Source organism: Ictalurus furcatus, chromosome 20 (genome assembly GCF_023375685.1).
Source record: "Ictalurus furcatus strain D&B chromosome 20, Billie_1.0, whole genome shotgun sequence".
Taxonomy (NCBI): domain Eukaryota; kingdom Metazoa; phylum Chordata; class Actinopteri; order Siluriformes; family Ictaluridae; genus Ictalurus; species Ictalurus furcatus.
In genome coordinates, this window is record NC_071274.1 from 21,407,284 (window position 1) to 21,430,623 (window position 23,340).

General features: G+C 40.6%; 1 protein-coding gene across 1 annotated transcript in view; it reads left to right on the forward strand.

Annotated features, from left to right (window-relative positions):
* pex5lb (peroxisomal biogenesis factor 5-like b) overlaps positions 1-20,581 on the forward strand; it is a 38,477-nt gene extending 17,896 nt beyond the window's left edge. Inside the window, exons 4-14 of the mRNA XM_053651920.1 lie at positions 1,293-1,490; positions 3,131-3,260; positions 4,024-4,111; positions 6,471-6,557; positions 11,084-11,203; positions 13,946-14,089; positions 16,393-16,463; positions 17,746-17,964; positions 19,059-19,224; positions 19,834-19,991; positions 20,392-20,581. Of these exons, the coding sequence (XP_053507895.1) occupies positions 1,293-1,490; positions 3,131-3,260; positions 4,024-4,111; positions 6,471-6,557; positions 11,084-11,203; positions 13,946-14,089; positions 16,393-16,463; positions 17,746-17,964; positions 19,059-19,224; positions 19,834-19,991; positions 20,392-20,581 (1,571 nt within the window). The remainder of the gene's footprint in view (positions 1-1,292; positions 1,491-3,130; positions 3,261-4,023; positions 4,112-6,470; positions 6,558-11,083; positions 11,204-13,945; positions 14,090-16,392; positions 16,464-17,745; positions 17,965-19,058; positions 19,225-19,833; positions 19,992-20,391) is intronic.
* The last annotated feature ends 2,759 nt before the right edge of the window (positions 20,582-23,340 follow it).

Consider the following 23,340-nt stretch of genomic DNA (forward strand, 5'->3'; position numbering starts at 1 on the left):
ACGTTCCAAAGTGCGAGTTTTTGAATTTTCAATTCAAAGTGATAAAGACAAAGTAATCTACCGAATAAATAAATAAATAAATAAATAACGAATTATTTACATTTTTGCTGCTTTTAAAACAATTTTTGTCTTTGAGCCAGTAATAAACTATCTATCTATCTATCTGCTGTATCTCTCTATCTATCTATCTATCTTTCTATCTATCCATCTATCTATCTGCTCTATCTATATATCTATCTATCTATCTATCTATCTATCTTTCTATCTATCCATCTATCTATCTGCTCTATCTATATATCTATCTATCTATCTTTCTATCTATCTATCTTTCTATCTATCTATCTATCTGCTCTATCTATCTATCTATATATCTATCTATCTATCTATCTATCTACAGTATCTATCTATCTATCTATATCTATCTATCCATCTATGTAGCTGCTCTATCTATCTCTCTATCTATCTATCTATCTATCCATCTATCTAGCTGCTCTATCTATCTATCTATCTATCCATTTCAAATAGTAGGTGCGCTTTTTTTTTTTAAGAAAGTCACGTGAGCAGGTTTTTCTTTCGTGTGAGCGAGCAATCAGATATATTCTGACGGAAATAGAACCAGTTTAATTTGTTAGACAGCGTAGGCAAATATGTACAATTATTATTATTATTATTATTTTAAATAAAAAGCCCTTTTGGTTCAGGCCACGCCCACTTCAGGTTTAAATCCCAATACAGATACAAATAATTGGAGCACTTAATACATGCCAGTACTGATAGTTGCAGACTGTGAGTTACAAGGCTAATGTAGCTAACACTTTATGGAAGCTTAGGTGCTACCAGTTTAAGATTCTGCACGTTGCTCATGAACACGATTTGTTCATGTAGCATTTTATAAAACAGCCAAAATGTTGTCATTCAAAACACTTTTAAAGTGCAATTCAACGTTCAGACTTTAGACCACGCCTTCTACGTGAGGGTGCTGCTGGTGTGGAGTGACACCGGACTGTGTGCTGAGAAATAAAGTGTTTCAGCTTCACAGTGGAGCCGCAACTGTTTTTAGCTCTGTGAAGTCTTTTTGTCTATTGTTATAGATAACAGTACAGTGTCAGAAACCACGTCGGCAACTCTATCGGAGACGACGGACAACTCCAAAAAAGCCGTTTAAGGCGACGAGAGTGTGTGAGGAATCAGATATGCGGTTTGCACGGTGTTCAACTGGAGGCTGTAAGCTTCACTTACTAGTTAGCTGACTGATTACATTTGGGGGTAAAAGCGTCATTTCTTTCTCGCAGTCATCTCGACAGCGCTGGACCTGGTGGACCTGAGCGAGCCGTGTGAGAGGAGGTGGACTTGGGAGCGCCGCAGCCCTCGCGCCTCTTCCAAGAACAGCCTGCGCAGGAAGAAGACGGATGAGACGGAGCTGATCCAGGTGGAGACCGAGCAGCTATCTCCTGGACACCTGAACCCCGAGAGAGCCTCGTTAGACTCAGGTGAGTTCCAGTGAATTTGGAATATTTTCAGATATTAGTTCCGCCCCCTTGCCTGGAACTGAAATGGACTTGACGGGGATTATATATCGTGAATCTATACAATATATACAAGTGATACAAAAAAAAATCGAGTGAGACTAATTGTGCAAAGGTTTACGGGGGTGAATACTTTTGCACACCACTGTAAATCTACTTTTTTTTTTTTTTTTTTTTACACATGTTAACATCGTTAATATATTAGGTTAATATCCTTTCTCATTCCGACGTAGTTTTCGGCTGATTTGTAAAAAAAAAATAAATTATTCGAAGTGGGCGTGGTCTACATTTGCATAAACGTCTAGCACATTCTCCAGATTTCTGTCAATTAAATTGGCTTATTTGAATATTAGGAATTAAATCACGCCCACACTGACCATTCTGTGAAACCTTTTCTGGCTGCTTAATAAACCACTCAGGTTTGATATCAGACATTTTTAATATTTCATATTCGCTTTAAAATTCTCAACACAGCTGCAGTTTCATCGCCGTCGGTTTTGAGTGTTTATTAAAGACATATTCCTCACACAGACGCTGTGATGTAATGACCTGTCATTCATTTATTCAAGGTGTTTCCTCTAATCTGCATATGCTGACTCGAATATTATTACTGCGGGCTTTTATGCCACTTTCAATCGTTTAAAGAGGTCCCTTAGGGGCTTATCTTAATCCGTGCTTTTCCTGTAATTAGTTTTCGTCCCTTCCTGGTAGGACACGTATTTTCCGTACGATTGACCGCCTTTTAGTGATGATGTATTGATGATGATTGATTGTTCATTCAGTTTTCTCACACAGTATCAAGTCGAATGTGTTTATTGTAGTTTAAGAATATTTATCTGTACACTCCACATTGGTTTACCGAACAAACTTTTTCAAAAGATTGCTTTAAGTTACAGTAAACTAAATGCCATTCGGTTGGTTTATAATTTTTTTAAATAAATAAATAAATAATTCCACTATACTCGGAAACCGCTTCCGCGTCCTTATAACCCAAGCTGAAAAACTGTGTTGTAAGGCAAGAGACAAGCCTTAAGCTCTATTCTCATCGTCTTATCGAGTAGACAGCCTCAAGCTAAGCATTATGCTGCTTTATATTTCACATTGAATAGCACAAGCTCGTGTTCACGCTGAGATTCCAGGATCTGAGCAAACATGGAAAAGAAAAGAAAAAAAAAAGACTCATCTGGCAATATTTTTTCCGGTGTGCTTCAGGACGAAAAATAATAATAATAATAATAATAATAATAATAAAAAAACGTTTTTACTTTCATGAGAGTTTTTAAACTTTCACGCAGAATGGCTAGATATAAAGCCTGTGAGACGGAACAGAGGTAATACCTTTTCCAATAACATAATCTGTGCTGAAAACAAAAAAGCTTTACCTCTGACTGGCACCGGAGACGCCTTCCGTAAATGTGCTTTAAATGTCTCTTCACAATCGACAAACACACACTTTTTTTGTTTTTTTTAAAGGCGTCTGTCGTACAAGTCTAAGTGTAAGTTGTTACTATCAGTTAATAAACACTCTTGTGGATATCCATACAGTAGAATTATGCAGAAGGTAAATCCCTTGCTTCAACACCTTGCTTCTTCTGTCTGTGTAGTGAGCAGCTCACCCCGGGACAGATGGGACGAGGTGAGCCTTCACCCGGACAGCGCCTGGGACGGAGGGAGGAAGTGGAGGTACGAGAGGAAGAGGTGCACCTCACATCACTCCTCCAGCGAGCTGCTCTGGTACGACTTCAACTCAGAAATGTAACTTCACATCGTTCTAATAGAGTGCAGGTTTTATTCGTCATCGGGGAAAAAAAGAAACATTTTTACACCACTGATTCTTATTAGTGGGCGCACGGTGGCTTAGTGATTAGTGGGTTCGATTCCCACCGTGGCCCTGTGTGTGCGGAGTTTGCACGTTCTTCCCGTGCTGCGGGGGTTTCCTCCGGGTACTCCGGTTTCCTCCCCCAGTCCAAAGACATACATGGTAGTCTGATTGGCGTGTCTAAAGTGTCCGTAGTGTGTGAGTGTGTATGTGAGTGTGCCCTGCGATGGATTGGCACCCTGTCCAGGGTGTACCCCGCCTTGTGCCCGATGCTCCCTGGGATAGGCTCCAGGTTTCCCATGACCGTGAAAAGGATAAAGCGGTATAGAAGATGGATGGATGGATGATTCTTATTATATACATATACATTATGTATAACTAAGGCAAATCTTTTTTTTTTTTTTTTTGTGAACGGTAACACACGTACACTTCCGTTAACGTTGTCGTCTCTTCAAGGTGTGCTTTGTAATGTTTTAAAGTATCTCTACACTTAATGATAGTCATACATTTCAAAAATCTTTTAGGAAAAACCATGATTTGAAAACGCCGCCTAATGGCGGTAATCGTGGGAGAATCTGTAGCACCGTGCGGTACGATTTTCAACCGCGCCCGTTAAAGCAACCGAATTTAATCACACTGTTTGATACCGAACAATTTTTTTTTTCTTTCTCGTTGCAGGTCTGCTGACTTCAAGAGCAACCTCTCAAACAAACACACGCTGGAGATGAGCATGAGTATGGAGTCTGACCCCGGGCCTACATCGCAGGTACAGGTTCCTCTGAAGACCGCCGCAACGCCTTCACAACCCACTGGTAGTTCGTTTCGTTCCATTACGTACACCCAGTGCGCTGGGAAATTCTCCAATCAGAAGGTGTCGATGAACCCTTTCGAGCAGTACACTGGCGTTCCATTCCAAATCTGCTTATCGGAGATTTTATGATCAGTACGAACAAATTTTATTATTAAATATTATTTTATGAATTATTTTATCGTCGCGAGCTCGTTATAAGATTAGTCAGGACACTGTTGGGTTTCTGTGTGTAGAGTATGGTGACTGGGTATCGTAGTGGGAAACGGGAGGGGTGTGAGCCCCCTGCTGGCCAAACAATTCACACCAATAACCTCAGTATAGAGATAAAACAGACAGCACAACTACAGCTTTTTTGATATTAAAACACTGTATACTCTACATAATCTGCCACAATAGAATTATAACACTTAAACCTAGTAGGCTAGGTTAAAAAAAAAAAAAAGAATTACTTAAGAAAAACTGCAACTGAGTGTCTACTTTCACATGAGTCATTAACCGCTGCTATGGAGTGTGACATCGCAAATAAATTCAAAACAGATGCGAATTCCATTTTTGGCCTCTGGTAAAAAGAGTTCATTTTCTAGAACAGCAGTTCCAGCTGGAACATAAACGAGGTATATATTAATGCACTCAATCGAATTTTTTCCCTCTTACATAATAAATGCACACTTCTGAACGGTCTCCAACGTAGTGCGCTTTATAACGGCCGTTCGAAAGACTCCCTGACACGCTCGACTGGCTCTCAATGGAGCCGTTTTATACGCACAAGCTTTTCACCTGTCGGTTATAATTCAATTCAGTTCACTTTTATTTGTATAGAGCTTTTAACAACGGACATTGTCCCAAAGCAGCTTTACAGAAATATATGAATTCAGAATATAAATTTGAAATGTATGAATTTGTCCATAATGAGGAAGCCAGACGGTGAGGGAAAACTCCCTGAGGCGATATGAAGAACCAGAGGAAGCAGGCTCAAAAGGGAACCCGTCCTCATCTGGGTGACACCAGAGAGTGCGAATATAAATAAGTCCCTACTATAAATGTGCTAATACTACGTGCTCAAATAGTGCAGTTGTGTAACCAGGAAAATTCATTACAGTTTTTACATCCAGTCTGCTTTGTTGAACGTCTCCACTGTTCACCGATGGAGGCTTGAGTGCAAAACTGTTTGTGGTAATTGCAGTGCTTTATAAGAGAAAACTCTTCCCCTTGCTGTAGCCTTCACTATTCCAGGTACCAACAAATAGCCTGCACCTTTTGATCGAAGTAGACATGGCGGATCATAAATTGCGAGATTTCACTGGGAGCCAGTGCAGTGTGGATAAGATCGGGGTGATGTAGTCGTATCTTCTGGTTCTAGTTAGGACTCTAGCAGCTGCATTCTGGACTAACTGGAGTTTGTTTATGCTCCTACTGGAACATCCAGACAGTAATGCATTACAGTAATCTAGTCTAGAGGTGATGAAAGCATGAACTAATTTTTCTGCATCATGTAGTGACAATATATTTCTCATCTTAGCAATATTTCTGAGATGAAAGAAGGCTATCCTAGTCATATTAACTACATGAGCGTCAAATGATAGACTGGAGTCAGTAATCACTCCAAGGTCTTTTACTGCTGCACATGATGAAACAGAAAGTCCATCCAGAGTTACTGTGAGATCAGAAAGATTACTTCTAGCTACACGTGGTCCTAGTACAAGTACTTCTGTCTTGTCAGAATTAGGTAAAAGGAAGTTAATAATCATCCAACGTCTAATGTCTTCTACACAATCCTCAGCTGTATTTAAGCTGCTGTCTGTCCTCTGGCTTCGCTGAAACATACAGCTGTGTATCATCAGCATAACAGTGGAAGCTAATTCCATGTTTACGAATAATTTGACCCAGAGGTAGTATATATAAAGTAAAAAGTAGTGGGCCTAAAACAGAGCCTTGTGGAACACCAGACTTTACCTCAGTATGCATAGAGAAGTCTCCATTTACATCTACGAACTGATAACGATCAGTCAAATAAGACCTGAGCCAGGAGCGGACCGTTCCCTTAACGCCAACAACGTTTTCTAGTCTATCAAGTTACATCAGTTACATCCCTACGTTTCCTTTAAGAATATACAAAGCTACAAAACTCCTGACTTGTCCTCAAACTTTTATATCGCAGATTCATCAAAACGTACATGAGGGCACAGATAGTGTTACAGGTCGGGACTGCTGACTGACCTTGCGCGCGCGCGCGCGTGTGTGTGTGTGTGTGTGTGTGTGTGTGTGTGTGTGTGTGTGTGTGTGTGTGTGTGTGTGGAACCATCTGTGTGTGCAGAGGCCCAAGCTGAGACTAGGAAGCTCTCTGTTCGGCAGGCAGCACTCTCTGGAGGAGGAGTTTGTGCGAGCCAAAGCTGCTGTGGAGGTGAGAGGCGCACACACACACACACACACACACACACACACACACACACACGTGCACACAAACACACGCACACACACACACATGCATACCAAGTTCAGCTTCAAAAAAATTACCTCTCTTCATGGCGTCCAGCCACATTTCCCTCACAAACTCGATAATGAAAGGAAACATTACACACCCACACGGATTAGGGCTGAACGATATGACCATGTAATGTCTCCCTATTTCCTACAAGTGCATTATGGGTATTTTGTACTTTCTATTGCAAACAACAGTGGATATTGTCTTCTATGCTGTCAGACCTGCATATGTTTAATACGTGTCTAAGCAATCTCCAAGGTTAATGTGCTTTATATACAGCATAAATAAATAAATAAATAAATAAATAAAACTAGGAATTATCCTCTTGAGTCCTTACAATGGACATATATTTTATAACTATATATAAATATATAACTATATTATATAGCCGTCTCCCAGCTCCACCGTCACAGGAAAAGAATCCACTCTCCAAATAATATCGACGGGTCCTATTGTGGTTCTGTTCCCTTGATTGGAGGCGGCGAAACTTTGTCCAGTGCATCATACAGTGAGTAATTATACACCTACAAAGTCACCTATGTAGTATATGGCCACTCATTGTACATATCCTGATATACTGCACCGAAACTTTCAATTCGTACAGTCGGTCCCATCCAGGAAGTGACACCTGCATAATCGCTGTAATTTTAGCCGGAGCATTTCTGCAGGATGGTAATTTGTGATGATGTCAGCTCCTCTTCCTCATCAGCATTATGCTTACTGTTTACCGCACTGGAGTTTTGTATTACAGCTGTCTTTATGCGATCCAGAGCTATATGTAACGGAGCGGCGATGTTAGACTTGACTTAGTAGCTATATTTAACAGAAGCACAAAGGTAGAGTACAGTCGATATCCTGCGACTCAGCTTTCCTACCCTGTGACTATTTTTTATTTTTTTTTAGCTGATTCATTCAAATCTTTACATCATGTTGGATTTGATAGAACAATGCGCGGAAAATATAATACCTAGTTCCTGTATACTGTTCGGGGTTTCGGGTTTAAGTCCCAGCTATACTGCATGCTGAGTCTCATATTGTAGTAGACCTGAGAGGACATTTTTCTTCTTCTACTTATTATTATTATTATTATTATTATAGATATCCATTAGCATTGCATTATTGTTAATAATAGCAGTAAATGAAGTGATTTGTAAACACAATCAAAAGTAAATTTACTCAGAAAATCGGAATCGTCCGTGAAATAAAACCGTACGAGGCTAAAGGAAGAATCTGACATCCGTGGAGACGGACACGATTTTCCATTGACCACGAATGTAGTTAGTGACTTTTGAAGCCTGATTCAGTAAAGAGTCGTACGTGTAAAAACATGCAAATTTGATAACTAAATTTGAAAGCAAAAACGATGTCCCAACAGAATCGAGAGAGGAGTGCGTCTTTCGCTTGAGCAAAATCGCAAGTTGTCCATTTGACGTGTTTGTCTTGTGCGGTTTGTGGTGTTTTTACCAAAAAGAGCAAAATACAGGGCGGAGTTCCATCCATCCATCTATCCATCTTCTATACCGCTTATCCTACTGGGTCACGGGGAACCTGGAGCCTATCAAATGGAGCATCGGGCACAAGGCGGGGTACACCCTGGACAGGGTGCCAATCCATCGCAGGGCACACTCACATACACATTCACACACTACGGACACTTTGGACATGCCAATCAGACTACCTTGCGTGTCTTTGGACTGGGGGAGGAAACCGGAGTACCCGGAGGAAACCCCCTCAGCACGGGGAGAACATGCAAACTCCGCACACACAGTGCAGCGGCGAGAATCGAACCCCCGACCCTGGCGGTGTGACGCGAACGTGCTAACCGCTAAGCCACCGTGCGCAGAGCGGAATGAATGCAAATCGATTTCTTTTGCACACGCAGCGTGATTTACGACATCTAAACGTCACTTCAGGAACAAATTAGCGTGACGAAGGGCAGGTATTAAATTTGTGAAGCATCGTTTTCGCCAGTTAAAGTAAAACTAAACCCACTGATTACGTCTGAGTAATAAGAATAATAAGAAAGTTTATTGGATCATCCTTAGTGTCTCAAAACAATAGGAAAATATCAACTGAGCTCAAATCATCGCCTTGTTATGGCGCCGTATAACAGTTTCATGAATCTAGATGCAGAATAATAGTGGCTGCTACATTCCCCGCATATCTTATTTTCATCTCTATCTATTCACACACACACACGCACACACACACACGCCAGGCATCAGGAGGATTCCCGAACACGGTGCAGGTTTTGTGTTTATTGATCATCACTGAGAGGATGTGGATTTATTGGAAACCCTGTGCTGGGTGGTGAACAGAACAGGTAGTGAAGGTTAAACATCCATGACAGCAGCCTGAGTGCACTCGAGAATAGACGAATGACTCTGATGGTCGGGCGAGTGCCGCCGCGTGAGGCCTTTTCATCAAAAACGAAGCAAAGACATACGACCAATCATCCGAACTCTGTAGGGCGGAAAACCGAGTCACTGATTTCGCGTTGATAAAGTCCAGCATGTCATTTGAACTTGGACTCGTCGGTCTGTTTGGTGCAAAAGGAAAAAGGGAGAATTTTTTAAAGTGAGCGTTTCCGAACTTTTTTCCATACACACGTCATTTTAATTCTGCACTTTTTCGACAAGTCAGTACTCTATAAAATGAGTGCCACGGCCACTTTGAGACGAATCCTGGAAGCCAGCGTAAGCAACCAGGCTTTCCTAGGTAGCACCTCGACATCCTTCGCCGCACGGATGATCAGTCTTCTTCTGTCCGTGATCCTGTCCGTGATCCAACGAGCTAGAGCGGCCGAAGAATCTCTTTGGGGAAGGTGTGTAGCGAATTAGTCAAGGTTTTTCTGTTTCGTCGTGTTTTTTTTTTTAACAGAAAAAAAGGACGCTGTCTCAGGATTTCAGTGTTGACACTATCCCACTATCGTTATTAAGACATTCGGATCTTTTTGGTCCTCACAAGGGGCTGGATATGTGTACGCACACACTCGCACACACACTTAGTATGCGGGGGTCATTGGTAATGACAATCCTCCCTCTCAGCACTCGCAAGCTATCTATAAGCAGTAAATGACTGTAAATAGCTCAGGTTAGGAACTATGATGAATCTGGACTGAGCAATTTCACACACACACACACACACACACGCACAGTATGAAATCTGAGTATTCGTTTCGCAATCCAGCCATAAATGTAATATTGGATCCCGTCCGCTGTGTAACATGAACTGACGTCTGACCTTTTGACCTTGCAGCCTAAACTCAGTGCTGCATTAACACAAATATAATGCGGTGTATATGAGGCCTGGTGTTTTGTTGATGGAAAAGACCGCATCGATGGACCAGACACACGAACACACACGGCATTACATACAAACGCATGCGAAACGGGTGACAGTGGTGGCTTGGCGGCTAAGGCTCTGGGTTACTGATCGGAAGGTCTGGGTTCAAGCCAATCTGCCACTGTTGGGCCCTTGAGCAAGGATCTTAACCCTCTCTGCTCCAGGGGCGCTGCATCATGACTGACCCTGTGCTCTGACCCCAACTTCCTGACATGCTGGGGTATGCGAAGAAAAGAATTTCACTGTGCGTATGTATATGTGATCAATAAAGACTAATTATCATAAAGATATAGATTTCACCGTCATACTGTTTATTACTACAGCGCACTCTTCCACGTCGTTGCGTGTTTGTTTGCGTTGCCAACGCGTGTTTTGTTTGGATTCATGTCCTGTCTCTTCATGTATTGTCATTGGTTGCATCCCTCGTGTGTCTTGATCACTCTCACCTGTTTTCAGTTTGCCCCTTGATTTGTTTACGTGTGTTTAAACCCTCGTGTTTCTCAGTTCTTGATCTAGTTCTGTTTCCTCGTTCGTGTGTACGGATAACCCCCGATATCGTTATCCGCTCGTCCCCCGACCTCTGCCCGTGTACTGTTCCCGATCTCGATTCGCATTTCGGATTTGTCCGCCCGCTAGGCCAGGACACTAGGACCGTCATTTCATGACAAGTGGAATTGGAAAGATAGCTTGAAATGTAAATTTCTCCCTTTTTACTTTTTGCATATATAGTATATATATACTTTGTATCATATATATATATATATATATATATATAGTAGAAAATGTCTAAATTTCACAGTGTGAAGGGTTTTTCCCAGGACTGCACACATTCATGCTTGCGTGTAAGTCTCAGAGTTCTGTAGAACGTGTTAGTAAATAAGTTTGCATGTTTTTTGCAGGTTTTAAACTAAAAAATGTTAGGAAAAATGGAACTATTTGAGAAATTATAAATGAACCAGAATTCGTTTCTGGTTGTAGAACATGAACAAGAGAAACATATTTGTTTTCAGGAAAGTCTGTCGTTTTCTAAACTATATATATAGCAGAAAATGTCCACTTCAGAGATCTTTTACGCTTCTTTTCTTTCTTGGACTCTCCAGTCAGACACCGAGTTCTGGGATAAGATGCAGGCCGAGCTGGAGGAACTCGCTCGACGAAACTGGCTGGAGGACTCGGAGAGTAAAGGCCAGGTCCCAGCCAAGCCTTCGCCCAGTGAGACGGTACAATCAGCCAATCAGCAGCTGTAGCATGCGTTGTAGTTCCATCAGAGGGCGCTGTAGTCCAGCAGGATAGTTCTTATCACGTAACATGATGTTTATAGACACGTATGTCCAGCTGGGAAGCAGGAAAGTCACCATTGTACTGTTAAAAAAAAGGAAAAAAGGAGCCTCTCATGTACTCAATGCTTTTTGTGTAAGCAGAATGAAACACAACTGATACAAAGCTCAATTATCACTTCAAAGGTTATAGACTGCAGATGTCAGCTAATGCTTCCTCTCATCTAAAATTCTTTCTCATCATTGTGTGTGTGTGTGTGTGAGACCAGATGGCATAAAATGTTGAACACAAAGCAATCACAAGCTTAAACTAAGACAGCTGTGTGGCTGCGGTTATGATTTGATCAAAATCGCAGAGCTGCTATCTTTTTCATGAAGATACTCTTGTGCTTTTATCCGACTGAAATTCCGCCAAGATCCCAAAAAACGTTGGGTTTTTTTCACTTAAAGGGGCAATTTGTAATTTTTTTGTGTGTGTGTGTTTAAAGTAGACCTGTAATGGACTACAATTCTATAAACTGTCACTTACAAAAACAAATAAAGGCATAAAAATAACATTTTAAAATCAGATTTGTGAACTCTTCCATTCAGATTGCCGTCCACATTTTTCATTCCATTTTAGCTCTCCTGAGGATTTTGTTAACTATTTTCTGGGCCAGAATCAGGCCCTGCCCCTAGCTGTAACACAGCCGATAAGCCCTACCCCTTTTCCTTAAAAGGCAACTCAGAGATTCTACATCGTTTTAACACCGAAGATGTTATCTGATGTTTTATTTGCGTTTAGCTTCTCAGGTCAGTTTTGTAATTCATTGAATGTAATTTCAGTATCCAGCGTTCTGTGCATACTTTATGCATAGACATAGTTTTATTTTCGTAATAAAGGATAACGCCCGTTTATGTTATCAGGGTTCCCATGGGTCATGGAATTTCTGGAACGTCATGGAAATTTAATATAGTCTAATCCAGTCATGGAAAGTCAGGGAATTTGATCATTTTGGGGTTTAAGTCCGGGAATATCAGGGAATTTTGTTTGTAAATTTTTCAAATGTATTAGCTAAAATGTGAGATATATAAATATAAATAAAGATATCTATCTACCTATCTATCTATATATATATATATATATATATATATATATATATATATATATATAGGGAAAGTCAGGGAAAAGTCATGGAATTTTACATTTGACTTGGAGCGGGAACCCTGTGTTATGTTAAGTTGGCATGTGCCAAATCATACCAGTTGAAATGAAATACAATCATAACACTAAAGGTAATTACTTTGATTAATGCAAAATTTAAAAAAAATAAATAAATAAAAGAAAGAATAAATGAACCGGAACAACCGGAAAAAGAAATTGAATTGCGGATAAATGAAGGAATGAAAGTTAATAAAGGATTCGGAACGGCCTTGGAAATTAGAAGACATTTACATATCGAACACTCTTTCCTCAGTTCTTTGAGCTCCGTGCCCTTCTCTTCACCACATGCTTCTCTGTGAGCATGATTCCAGTTTCCCTGCAATATTAAAGAGCCCAGCGTGATCCAATTATCAGCACTCTGCCACGGTGCCTCTATTAAAAGAGTAAAAACAGTCCTGCTCTAACGATATGAGCGTGGAATATCAATCGCTAACTCTATTTTACTACGGGTGTAAAGATTCGCTGATGCAAATCAATGTTCCGGGCTTAATATTTACAACATGATTCTGCCGTGTCCTCGTGTGCCCTTCGGCACCGTGTGTTTATTTACAGGATTCTAAAGCTAACGTGACGGACGTCACAAGCGATGATGTTCTGACCGCTCCGTTCTGATTGGTCAGAAGGTGTTGGTTACGTTTCTATAACAGCAGCTCGGACTGTATTTCTGGCTGCGAGACAAATCGCAGTCTGAGTAATTAACATGTTATTGTTTCTATAGTAACAGCTCGTTCAGGGGGATTTGTACGGCGGACGCTCCACATAAACAGATTAAAAACCCGCGTAATCGTTAACATGGTGACGTTTTCTGTACGGGGATGTTTATTAAAGATTTATGGAAGGAGTCTCCAGTGCCGGCACTTTGCAACAGACGGATTTAAAGCTTAAAGTGACTGTAGGTTTTCCGACATCTTCAGGACAGAGGCGTTTACGCGTCGCGGATTCTCTGTAACACGACGAGCTGCGCTGTGGTTTTTCGTCTTATTACCTTCAAGCGCGAGAGAGAAAAAAAACCAGAGGCTGGTGAGGGAACGACTGTTTATAGCTGCTTTAACGTAAGTGACAAGACGATCGAGCTTGATTTCACAACATTAAATGTAGCTGTAAAAGGATAAGAAATACAACGTCGTTCTAAAACAATAATAAATAAATCACTGTAGTAATTGTAAGAATTGGCAGCTTGTTGTGTTGTAAAAGGAATAAAATGCTTCCAGATGTGCTGTTGTAATGTTAGGGAAATAACTGACGGCACAATATCACTAGCATGCCGTCGATTATTTCCTATAACAGCATGTCGCCAAAGGGTTTTATTCCTTATGTAACAAACAGTAAGTTCACTTCATCAACTCCTGCACTTGGAAGTCTTCCCCTTACCGACAGGGCAGCGCTATAGATGTGTATATATACTGTGTCTATGGTTTGGTTTCTCAGAATGTTCTGAACGCTTCATCGTAAGGCATCTAATTCCTTTGTGTTGGTTTTAGGGGTACTTTTTCCACATGAACAACCCGTATAAAGACTGGCCCAATGCGTTCGAAGAGGGGCTGCAGAAATCCAGAGAGGGCGACCTGAACAGTGCCGTCCAGCTGCTGGAGGCAGCCATCTTACAGGACCCTCAGGACTCCGAGGTACGCTCACGGGATGTGTTATTTCGCAGCAGAGGCGCTGAAACTCTAGTGATCATTCCGATCTTTCTGCATTAACTCCCTGGTATAAATGCAAATCATCAAATATGCAGTTTAATTCAATATCGAGCTCATAACCCATTCCGTAAGCGTGTCATACCCGCTTCTATATTTTATTACGACGACGTTTTTTTTTTTTCCATTTGGGTCCAAAAATGACTCATTTTAGATTTCTGCTTGAAGTGAGTCAAATGAATTCTTAAGACATGACTCATAATGAGCTTGGCTCACTTCCTCTACTGAACATGACCAAAGCATAATTGCAGATTTTATCTTATGGAAATGATCTTATTGGAGATGTTCAAGAGAAAATAAAACCAGAGAAAATATGCGACGAGTTAAACCCAATTAAACAAACGAGACAAAAATGTTCTACTCGGTCATTTATTTATTGAGGGAAATATCCGGTGTTACATTTCTGTGAGCGGCAAAAGTATGTGAACCTCTAGGATGAGCAGTTAATTTTTTAAAAGGTGAAATTCGAGTCAGGTGTTTTCAATCAGTGGGACGGCGATCAGGTGCGAGTGAGCACGCTGTTTCATTTAAAGAGTCTGATCTTCACAGCACATGTTTGTGGAGGTGTATCATGGCATGAACAAAGCAGATTTCTGCGGACCTCCGAGAAAGAGTTATTGATGCTAATCAGGCTGGAAAAGGTTACAAAACCATCTCTAAAGAGTTTGGACTCCACCGATCCACAGTCAGACAGATTGTGTACGAACGAAGGAAATTCAAGGCCGTTGTTACCCTCCCCGGGAGTGGAGACCAACAAAGATCACTCCAAGGGCAAGGAGGAACCGAAGGGAACTTCTAAGCAAATGAAGGCCTCGCTCATATCGGCTAATGTTAACGTTCACGAGTCCACCATCTTGAGAACACTGAACAACAATGGTGTGCATGGCAGGGTTGCAAGGAGAAAACTGCTCTCCAAAAAGAACAGTGCTGCCCTTCTGCAGTTTGCTAAAGATCTCGTGGACAAGCCAGAAGGCTACTGGAAATGTTTTGTGGACAGATGAGACCGAAATAGAACTTTGTGGTTTAAATGAGAAGCATTATGTATGGATAAATGACAACACTGTATTCCAGCATAAGAATCTAATCCGATCTATGAAACATGGTGTGTAGTGTCACGGTTCGGGGGTGTTTTGCTGCGTCTGGGCCAGGATGACTTGCCATCATTGATGGAACAATGAATTCCGAATTATACCAGCGAACTTTAAAGGAAAATGTCAGGACATCTGTCCGTGATCTGAACCTCAAGAGAAAGTGGATCATGCAGGAAGACAATCATCCTAAGCGCACGAGTCGTTCTAGAAAAGAAAGCTTAAAGAAGAATAAAGTTAATGTTTTGGAATGGCCGAGTCAAAGTCCTGACCTTAATCCAATAGAAATGTTATGGAAGCTGAAGCGAGCAGTTCATGTGAGGAAACCCACCAACATCCCAGAGTCGAAGCTGCTCTGTACTGAGGAACGGACTAAAACTCCTCCAAGCAGATGTTCAGGACGGATCAACAGTTACCGCAAACGTTTATCTGCAGTTATTGCTGCACGAGGGGCTCGCACCAGATACTGAAAGCAAAGGTTCGCATACTTTCACCGCTCACAAATTTAATTGGGTTCTCTTGATCTACTTTTAGGACTTGTGTGAAAATCTGATGATGTTTTAGGTCGTATTTATGCAGAAATGTAGAAAAGGGTTCACAAACTTTCAAGCACCACTGTAGTCTCATATCGTCTATATCTAATATACACATGTTTACTGTCAAGGAATCCCCAGAGCTCTATGTGAGCTCTGTTTACATTAATATTCTTTAAATAGCTAATAATAAGGACCGAAACAACTTCTTAAAAGCAATCACGATACTCACAATCTCTCACAATAGTGTATTCTTATATGATTTATCACACTTTTGAGATGATATCATCATATTGCCCAGCCCTAGATCAACTGGAAAGGAGTCATAAATCTTTTATAGATTGTTGCTGTCGTTGTTTTATAGGATTCAATCGGTTGAATTCAGAAAATAAATAATAAATGTGCAGTAAAAGTAGGTCCTGTTTAGGGTTGTTCATGTGTTCGTTTATAATACAGGGTTTGAAATACAGGGTGCACAAACTTTTGCATAAGCATGTACGTCTATTGCTAGGTTTTGAACAAATCTGGATGGTTAATGAATTAATTACTTAATGAACCTATCTGTCCATCCATCCATCCATCTATCTATCGATCTATCTATTCTCTGAAGGCTTGGCAGGTGCTGGGCACCACGCAGGCGGAGAACGAGAACGAGCAGGCCGCCATCGTCTGCCTTCAGAGGTGAGCGAAGACTGTACAGAATAAAACGCCCGAGCTCTCAGCTCATCTCTCCAGAGAGGCGGGGTACTCCTGACACACATTCACCATTTTAATTTCCTCCAGGGAGGATTATGTGCTTTTTGGCTATACGACAAACAGCACGACATGCCTTAACGTGCTTCCCTTTATCTCACATAAATCCTCGCTAAGCCGTGAAACATGAGCAATAAGAGCTGCACAGGCTGCGCAGAGGCTCTCTTTCAGGCCACACTGTATACTTCAATAAAATGCTGATCTGTGGATAAATGGAAATCTAAAAAACATCCCACAAAGATAGACAGACACACAGATAGATAGATAGATAGATAGATAGATAGATAAATAGACAGATACATACATACATACATACATAGAATGATAGAATGATAGATAGGTTAGAAAGGTAGATAGACAGATACATACATACATACATACATACATACATACATAGAATGAAAGATAGAGAGATAGAATGACTGAATGGTAGATAGATAGATAGTTAGGTAGATAGATAGATAGATAGATAGATAGATAGATACACACATACATAGAATGATAGGCAGACTGGAAAGATAGAGAGATAGATAGAATGACTGAATGATTGATAGATAGATAGATACATACATACATAGAATGATAGATAGATAGATAGATAGATAGACACATACATACATACATACATAGACAGATAGATAGATAGATAAATAGATAGACACATACATATATGCATAGAATGATAGATAGATAGATAGATAGACAGATAGATAGATAGATACACACATACATACATACGTAGAATGATAGATAGATTGGAAAGATAGCGAGATAGATAGAATGATAGATAGACAGATAGATAGATACACACATACATACATACATACATACGTAGAATGATAGATAGATTGGAAAGATAGCGAGATAGATAGAATGATAGATAGACAGATAGATAGATACACACATACATACATACATACATACGTAGAATGATAGATAGATTGGAAAGATAGCGAGATAGATAGAATGATAGATAGACAGATAGATAGATACACACATACATACATACATACATACGTAGAATGATAGATAGATTGGAAAGATAGCGAGATAGATAGAATGACTGAATGACAGATAGATAGATTAAAAGGTTAGAAAACATACATTTTTGACCCCTCTTTCATGCAGAACATATATTTCTCTCTCTCTCTCTCTCTCTCTCTCTCTCTTTCTCTTTCTCTCTCTCTCTCTCTCTCTCTCATGTCCGCAGGTGTCTGGAGCTGCACCCGAATAACCTGAGCGCTCTCATGGCACTAGCGGTGAGTTTGACCAACGCAGGACGACAGCAGGAAGCATGTGAGGCTCTGCACCGCTGGATCACACACAACCCCACATACACACCCCTCCTGCAGGAGCGCAGCGCTCTGGACGGCTCACCACTGCCCCAACGCAGGGGCTCAAACGTCTCCCCCATCCCCACTCTCGGATGGTACGCTCCAGCTTCACACTACACATCGCATCTATAACACGTTGGGAAGAAGGAATGATGATAGCTGCACTGTTTACTACTTCCCTCTTACTAGTCAAACTAGCAATGCGAAAACTAGGGTGCGACCTTTATAAGTAGCTTTTCATTATTTCTCCTGCTATGTTAGCACCAAGCTAATGGTAGCGCACCGTCCCATACTGTACTAAAGAATAAAGCCGGTAAGTGTCTATAGGACAGTTAACAATCCTTCAGTATGGAAGAAAGTGCTCAGCTTTTTCCGTTAGCTCAGTTTAAATATCTCTGTGCTAGCGTATCAGCTAGCATGTCTCATAGTATACCTCAACAGGACCAAAGCCTTTCTGAGTAAAGGATTTGATTTGGTATTAGTATTAACACTATGTTTACAACCATGACAGTGCGCTTTTAGAAAAATCTAAAGTGTGTGTGTGTGTGTGTGTGTGAGAGATTACATTACACTGTTTGTGCAATAGGTCACATGGTTTAACTGAAGCTCGCAGACCACAGAAGTCCATATATGGAAATGTAGGAGTGTCGTTGTGTTCAATTATGGAGATGAGAACAGCTTTAAACAGGCATGTTTTGCAGGCTATAAATGGGAGCGTCCATATATGGAAGACTTCAGTTTGGAAGAAGAAAGTCATATTTTGTCAGCTAACTAGCTAGCATGAGCTAACCTAACAGAATTTATGAGCTGATAGTCATATTTATAAAAATATGTACTAGATGTAAATTTCATTCCTAATGCTAGCTAGCTGAGTAACAGAAGCTAAATGTACCGGATGTGTGAGTAAAACTCTTGGAGTGCTGTCAGGAAATTACTTTTGAGAACCAGATGTCCATTCAGAACCTTGTCTTTGAATATATATATATATATATCCATCTGTTTCACTCAAAGACACAACCACCATCTGCGTAGTGCCAACAGACCCTCCTGCTCATTTTGATAGCCCAGGACACGTATATAAGCATGTGATGGTGTAAAATAATGGCAAGAGGCTAACAGGGTTGAGTATTCTACACTGTAGTTCTGTTCCTTGATGAGAATTTATGATGGTGTGTGTGTGTGTGTGTAGCTCTCAGCTGGTGGAGGTGTTGGAGCTTTATCAGGAAGCCGTGCAGCAGAACCCGGGCTGTGTGGACCCTGACCTGCAGACGGGACTCGGCGTGCTCTTTAACCTCAGCTCTGAGTTTGATAAGGCTGTGGACGCCTTTAATGCAGCGCTGTCTGTACGGCCCGAGGTGAGCGAACAGGAGTGTGTGTTTCTGTGGCCTCTAAACCATCACTGTAGTGAAAGAGAGCCGTTGGAGCTCAGTCATAGTTCGTCGGTTAAGTTCATCTGTGTTTTGAGACCAAATGGTTATGGGTTGAAATCCCAAGACTGACCCTGAACCCTTTACACATGACTCTGAACATGACTCTGAACCCTTATCAGTAAGTGTTATTTGTGTAGCTCCTATCTAAAGCCCAAGGACGCTTTATAGGGAACGGTGGCAAAAAGTAATATAAGACAAGCAAAGGTGTGACAGAAGAAAATAAAACAATATATATATATATATATATGTCTGTGAAATTATTAATGTACAGTATGTAAACAAGTCCAGGACAATCTTCTTGAAAAAGTATCAAATACCAAATTCGGCAAACTTTGGTGAAGGAGGGAATTAGTCAGAGAAGCAACCAAGAGGTCATGGGTAACTCTTTAACATGATGCTAACACCACCATGCTTCACTGCATGGATGCACTGTAAATGTATGGTTCAGATGGTTATTACACCATGAATTTATGACACCGCTCTGCCGCGTATATAGAACTTATTCTCTTTAACATGAGGCTCTGTGTCTCTCAGGACTATCTGCTGTGGAACCGGCTGGGGGCGACTCTGGCTAACGGGGACCGCAGCAAGGAGGCTGTTGAGGCCTACACCCGAGCTCTGGAGCTGCAGCCCGGCTTCATCCGATCCAGATACAACCTCGGTATCAGCTGCATCAACCTGGGAGCACACAGGTACCACGGACCAGAGAGTACCGTGTACCGTAGCGTAATTTCCGGGTCATGCTAATACAATTCTCTTGACATTTTATCTGGCCCAGAGATTAACCCCACCCCCAGGAATCTGTAAATATACCTAAAAATAGGCTTTATAATTATTCTGTAGTATTTAGGATTGATGGGTTGTTGTTGTTTTTTTTTTTTTTTGCAGTGTGTAAAAACTATTCGCCTCACAGCCAATAGAGGGCAGTAAAAGTTTACAATCTGCTCCTTTAAATCTCATAAATGAGGAAAAAGACGCCATCTGGTCGACAGTATTACTTAGGATTTGTACCTCAACGAGCTCCCAGGGCCGTGTCTGTCATCTAACCATAAATCTAATGTCATCGTCTCACGCCGCTCTTCTTTCGCGCAGGGAAGCGGTGAGTAATTTCCTGACGGCCCTGAACCAGCAGAGGAAAAGCAGGAGCCACCAGGTGATGTCCAGCAGCATCTGGGCGGCTCTGCGCATCGCTCTGTCGCTCATGGACCTCCCAGAGCTTTTCCACGCCGCCAGCGTGGGCGATCTCGACCTCCTCATGCAGGCTTTCAATATGGAGATGTGACACTGAACCTAAAAAGAAAAAAACCCTCCAAAGTGATGAGTGCGGCAACAACATTGGGCTTTTTAAAAAAGAAAGCCATGCGACACACACCAAGCGCTTTTGGTGTGATTTATTTATTTATATTTCTGCTGGTGTGTCTGCTACTGATTTGCAGGTTGCGCAGAGGAGAGTGTGGATTTTTTATATATATATATATATATATATATATATATATATATATATATATATATATATGTGTGTGTGTGTGTGTGTGTATATATAATTTGAGAGAGAGAGAGAGCATGAATACAAGCACATTTGAGAGTTGACTAATGCAGAATATAGTCTTTCTTATTGTATTGTAAAATGTAAAAGCTTTTTGTATCCTTGAATACGAAGCAAATTATAGCACGGCGAAAACACATTTACAGTTAGCACATGACCTTTAATAACCTCAGATCCATCCAAATCATACACCGTGATATATATATTTTGTCCAGCACCGTGTTTTAGACATACCTTTCTTCAACTATGTTCAGTACACCAGGTTGTATTTCCCGAAGAGCCAATACTGTATGATCAATCTGGGTTGCCAGGTTTCAGCAAATATACATTACCTTGCATAAGTATTCACCCCCCTTGAATTTTACCTTGAACACATTTTGGAGTGGAACTGAAATGAACTGGGATTGTGTGTCATGAATCTACACAAAATAGCCCCCATAATATTGAAGAAATCGCTCATCGGTATAGTTTGTCTCATCAGGGGGTGAATACTTATGTAAAGGCTGATTAAATATTCAGGATGTATCTAACAGGTTTACATACAAAGAGTCTTATTTATAGGAAAAATGCACAGAGGGAGACTAAGGGGGACGCACATTTTTGCACTCGATTGTCTGAAACTTTTCGAGATGACTCTGTTTAAGTTATGCTAAACTGGTAGCTATAAGCTTCCAGTACTTGTTAGCTACATTAGCCATGTCACTCCAATGACATATCTTGGATGAGCTACAGAAATAGTAAAGAAAGCAGGGTTAGTAGAGGCGCAGTTCTGTTTCTCTGTCACACGATGGCACTGTTGCTGCACCAAGTCCCCACAATGACACCAGGGCGATGAGTGACATTAAGTGTGTCTCTCCTCGGGACACAGCGGTCCCTCTGAGGCATGTCATGTGCCCAGGTGTGCCAGCAGGATGTGTTGCCCCGAGCCATCTGTGTTCCAGCGCTCCCCTTTGACTGAGCAGAGCTCGGGGGCTCCACGGGGGGCCGACTTCAAACGTCTCGCATGAAAGGTCACGGCAAGAAAAAAAAAATCCCTACAGCATCATGTTGAAAGTGGGGAAATGTATGAAAGCGCGATCGCACAAATGGCCAAGCCGATACTAAACCCGCTTCCAGATACATGCGGGTGACAAAAACCAGCATCATCGCCTGCAGTGGTTGGACTGTACAAGGTCAAAGGTCATTTGCCCGACTATTTTAGGGTCATATACTGTATAATAAGATCCTATAATAGTTAATAAGATGTAAGTTTTATTTTTTTTTTAAGCTAAAGTGATCAAGGAGGGCCATGAGAACGGTAACGCACTTCCCCTTATGGAAAAGTCTTTAAAAATTTCACATGCGAGTAATTCACATGTGATTACATCTGGAAAATACCGTATCTTGTGGAAGAAAATCACACGTAGAAAAAATACACGCGAAAATTATGATGTGAAATTAACCGTGTGAGAAAATCACCTTGAAAAATAAAAATTTTTTTAAAAAACATGAAAAATTAATTCGAAAATAAATTATTCTGGGGAAAAATCACGTAGCAAAATAAAAGCACATGTGGCATATTAAAATTTTTAAAAATAAGTGAACATATTAAAATTTTAAAATAAGGGAATCATGAAAAAAAAAAAACATGCCTTAACATGTCCCAAATTAAAATAAAATTAAAATATTATGAATCGATTTGGGGGAAAAAAAAATACAAACACGCAATACCTAAAGAGAGATGAATCATGCGAGAGAGGGAAAAAAAAGAAGGAAAAAAATGAAAACGTGTCCTACGTGTGAAATTTAACTGGTGGAATTCAATGAATCGTAATTAAATCGCATAGTGAATTTTTTTTTAAAAAAACTCGTTTTGAATTATTTCCCTGTAGAAAATGCGCATATAAACCGGAATGTCTACATACGTAAAATTCACACGTGAACTTCGAGTGACTTTCCTCTAAGGGTTACGAGCATGAACGGACTTTCATTTAAGCTACAACTATGCAAGCCATATTTGTTTGTATTTTTGAACAAATTATTATTATTGAACCTCTTTATAACGGCTTTGTATGAGAGCATTATCCGAAAATGATACACCGGATTATAATATCGATTGTATTGTTTAAAATATGTCAATTGTATTTAAATGACTCATTTTCCCCAAACGAAACGATATCACGTGATGTGACCGTGCATGTATAATCGCCTGGAATGTATTCAAATCCCGAACCTACGGTTTTCAACCTAATGTCTGAATGCTCGGTCTGCTTTCCCACCATAATAATCTAATCTTATGTGTCATATCACCACCACTGCATTAATGACATCATCAATGACATCAGCTCCTAATGTAACACCTATAAACTATTTATTGGAAAACATCAGATGATTGATTATGGTAGATTTGAAATATTACAGGGTGTATAAAAATGAACATTCAGCATGTTAGAATACTTCATATAACCTCTGGGACTGTTTTTGTAAATAAAATCATGTCATTTAAAGAGGTGAGA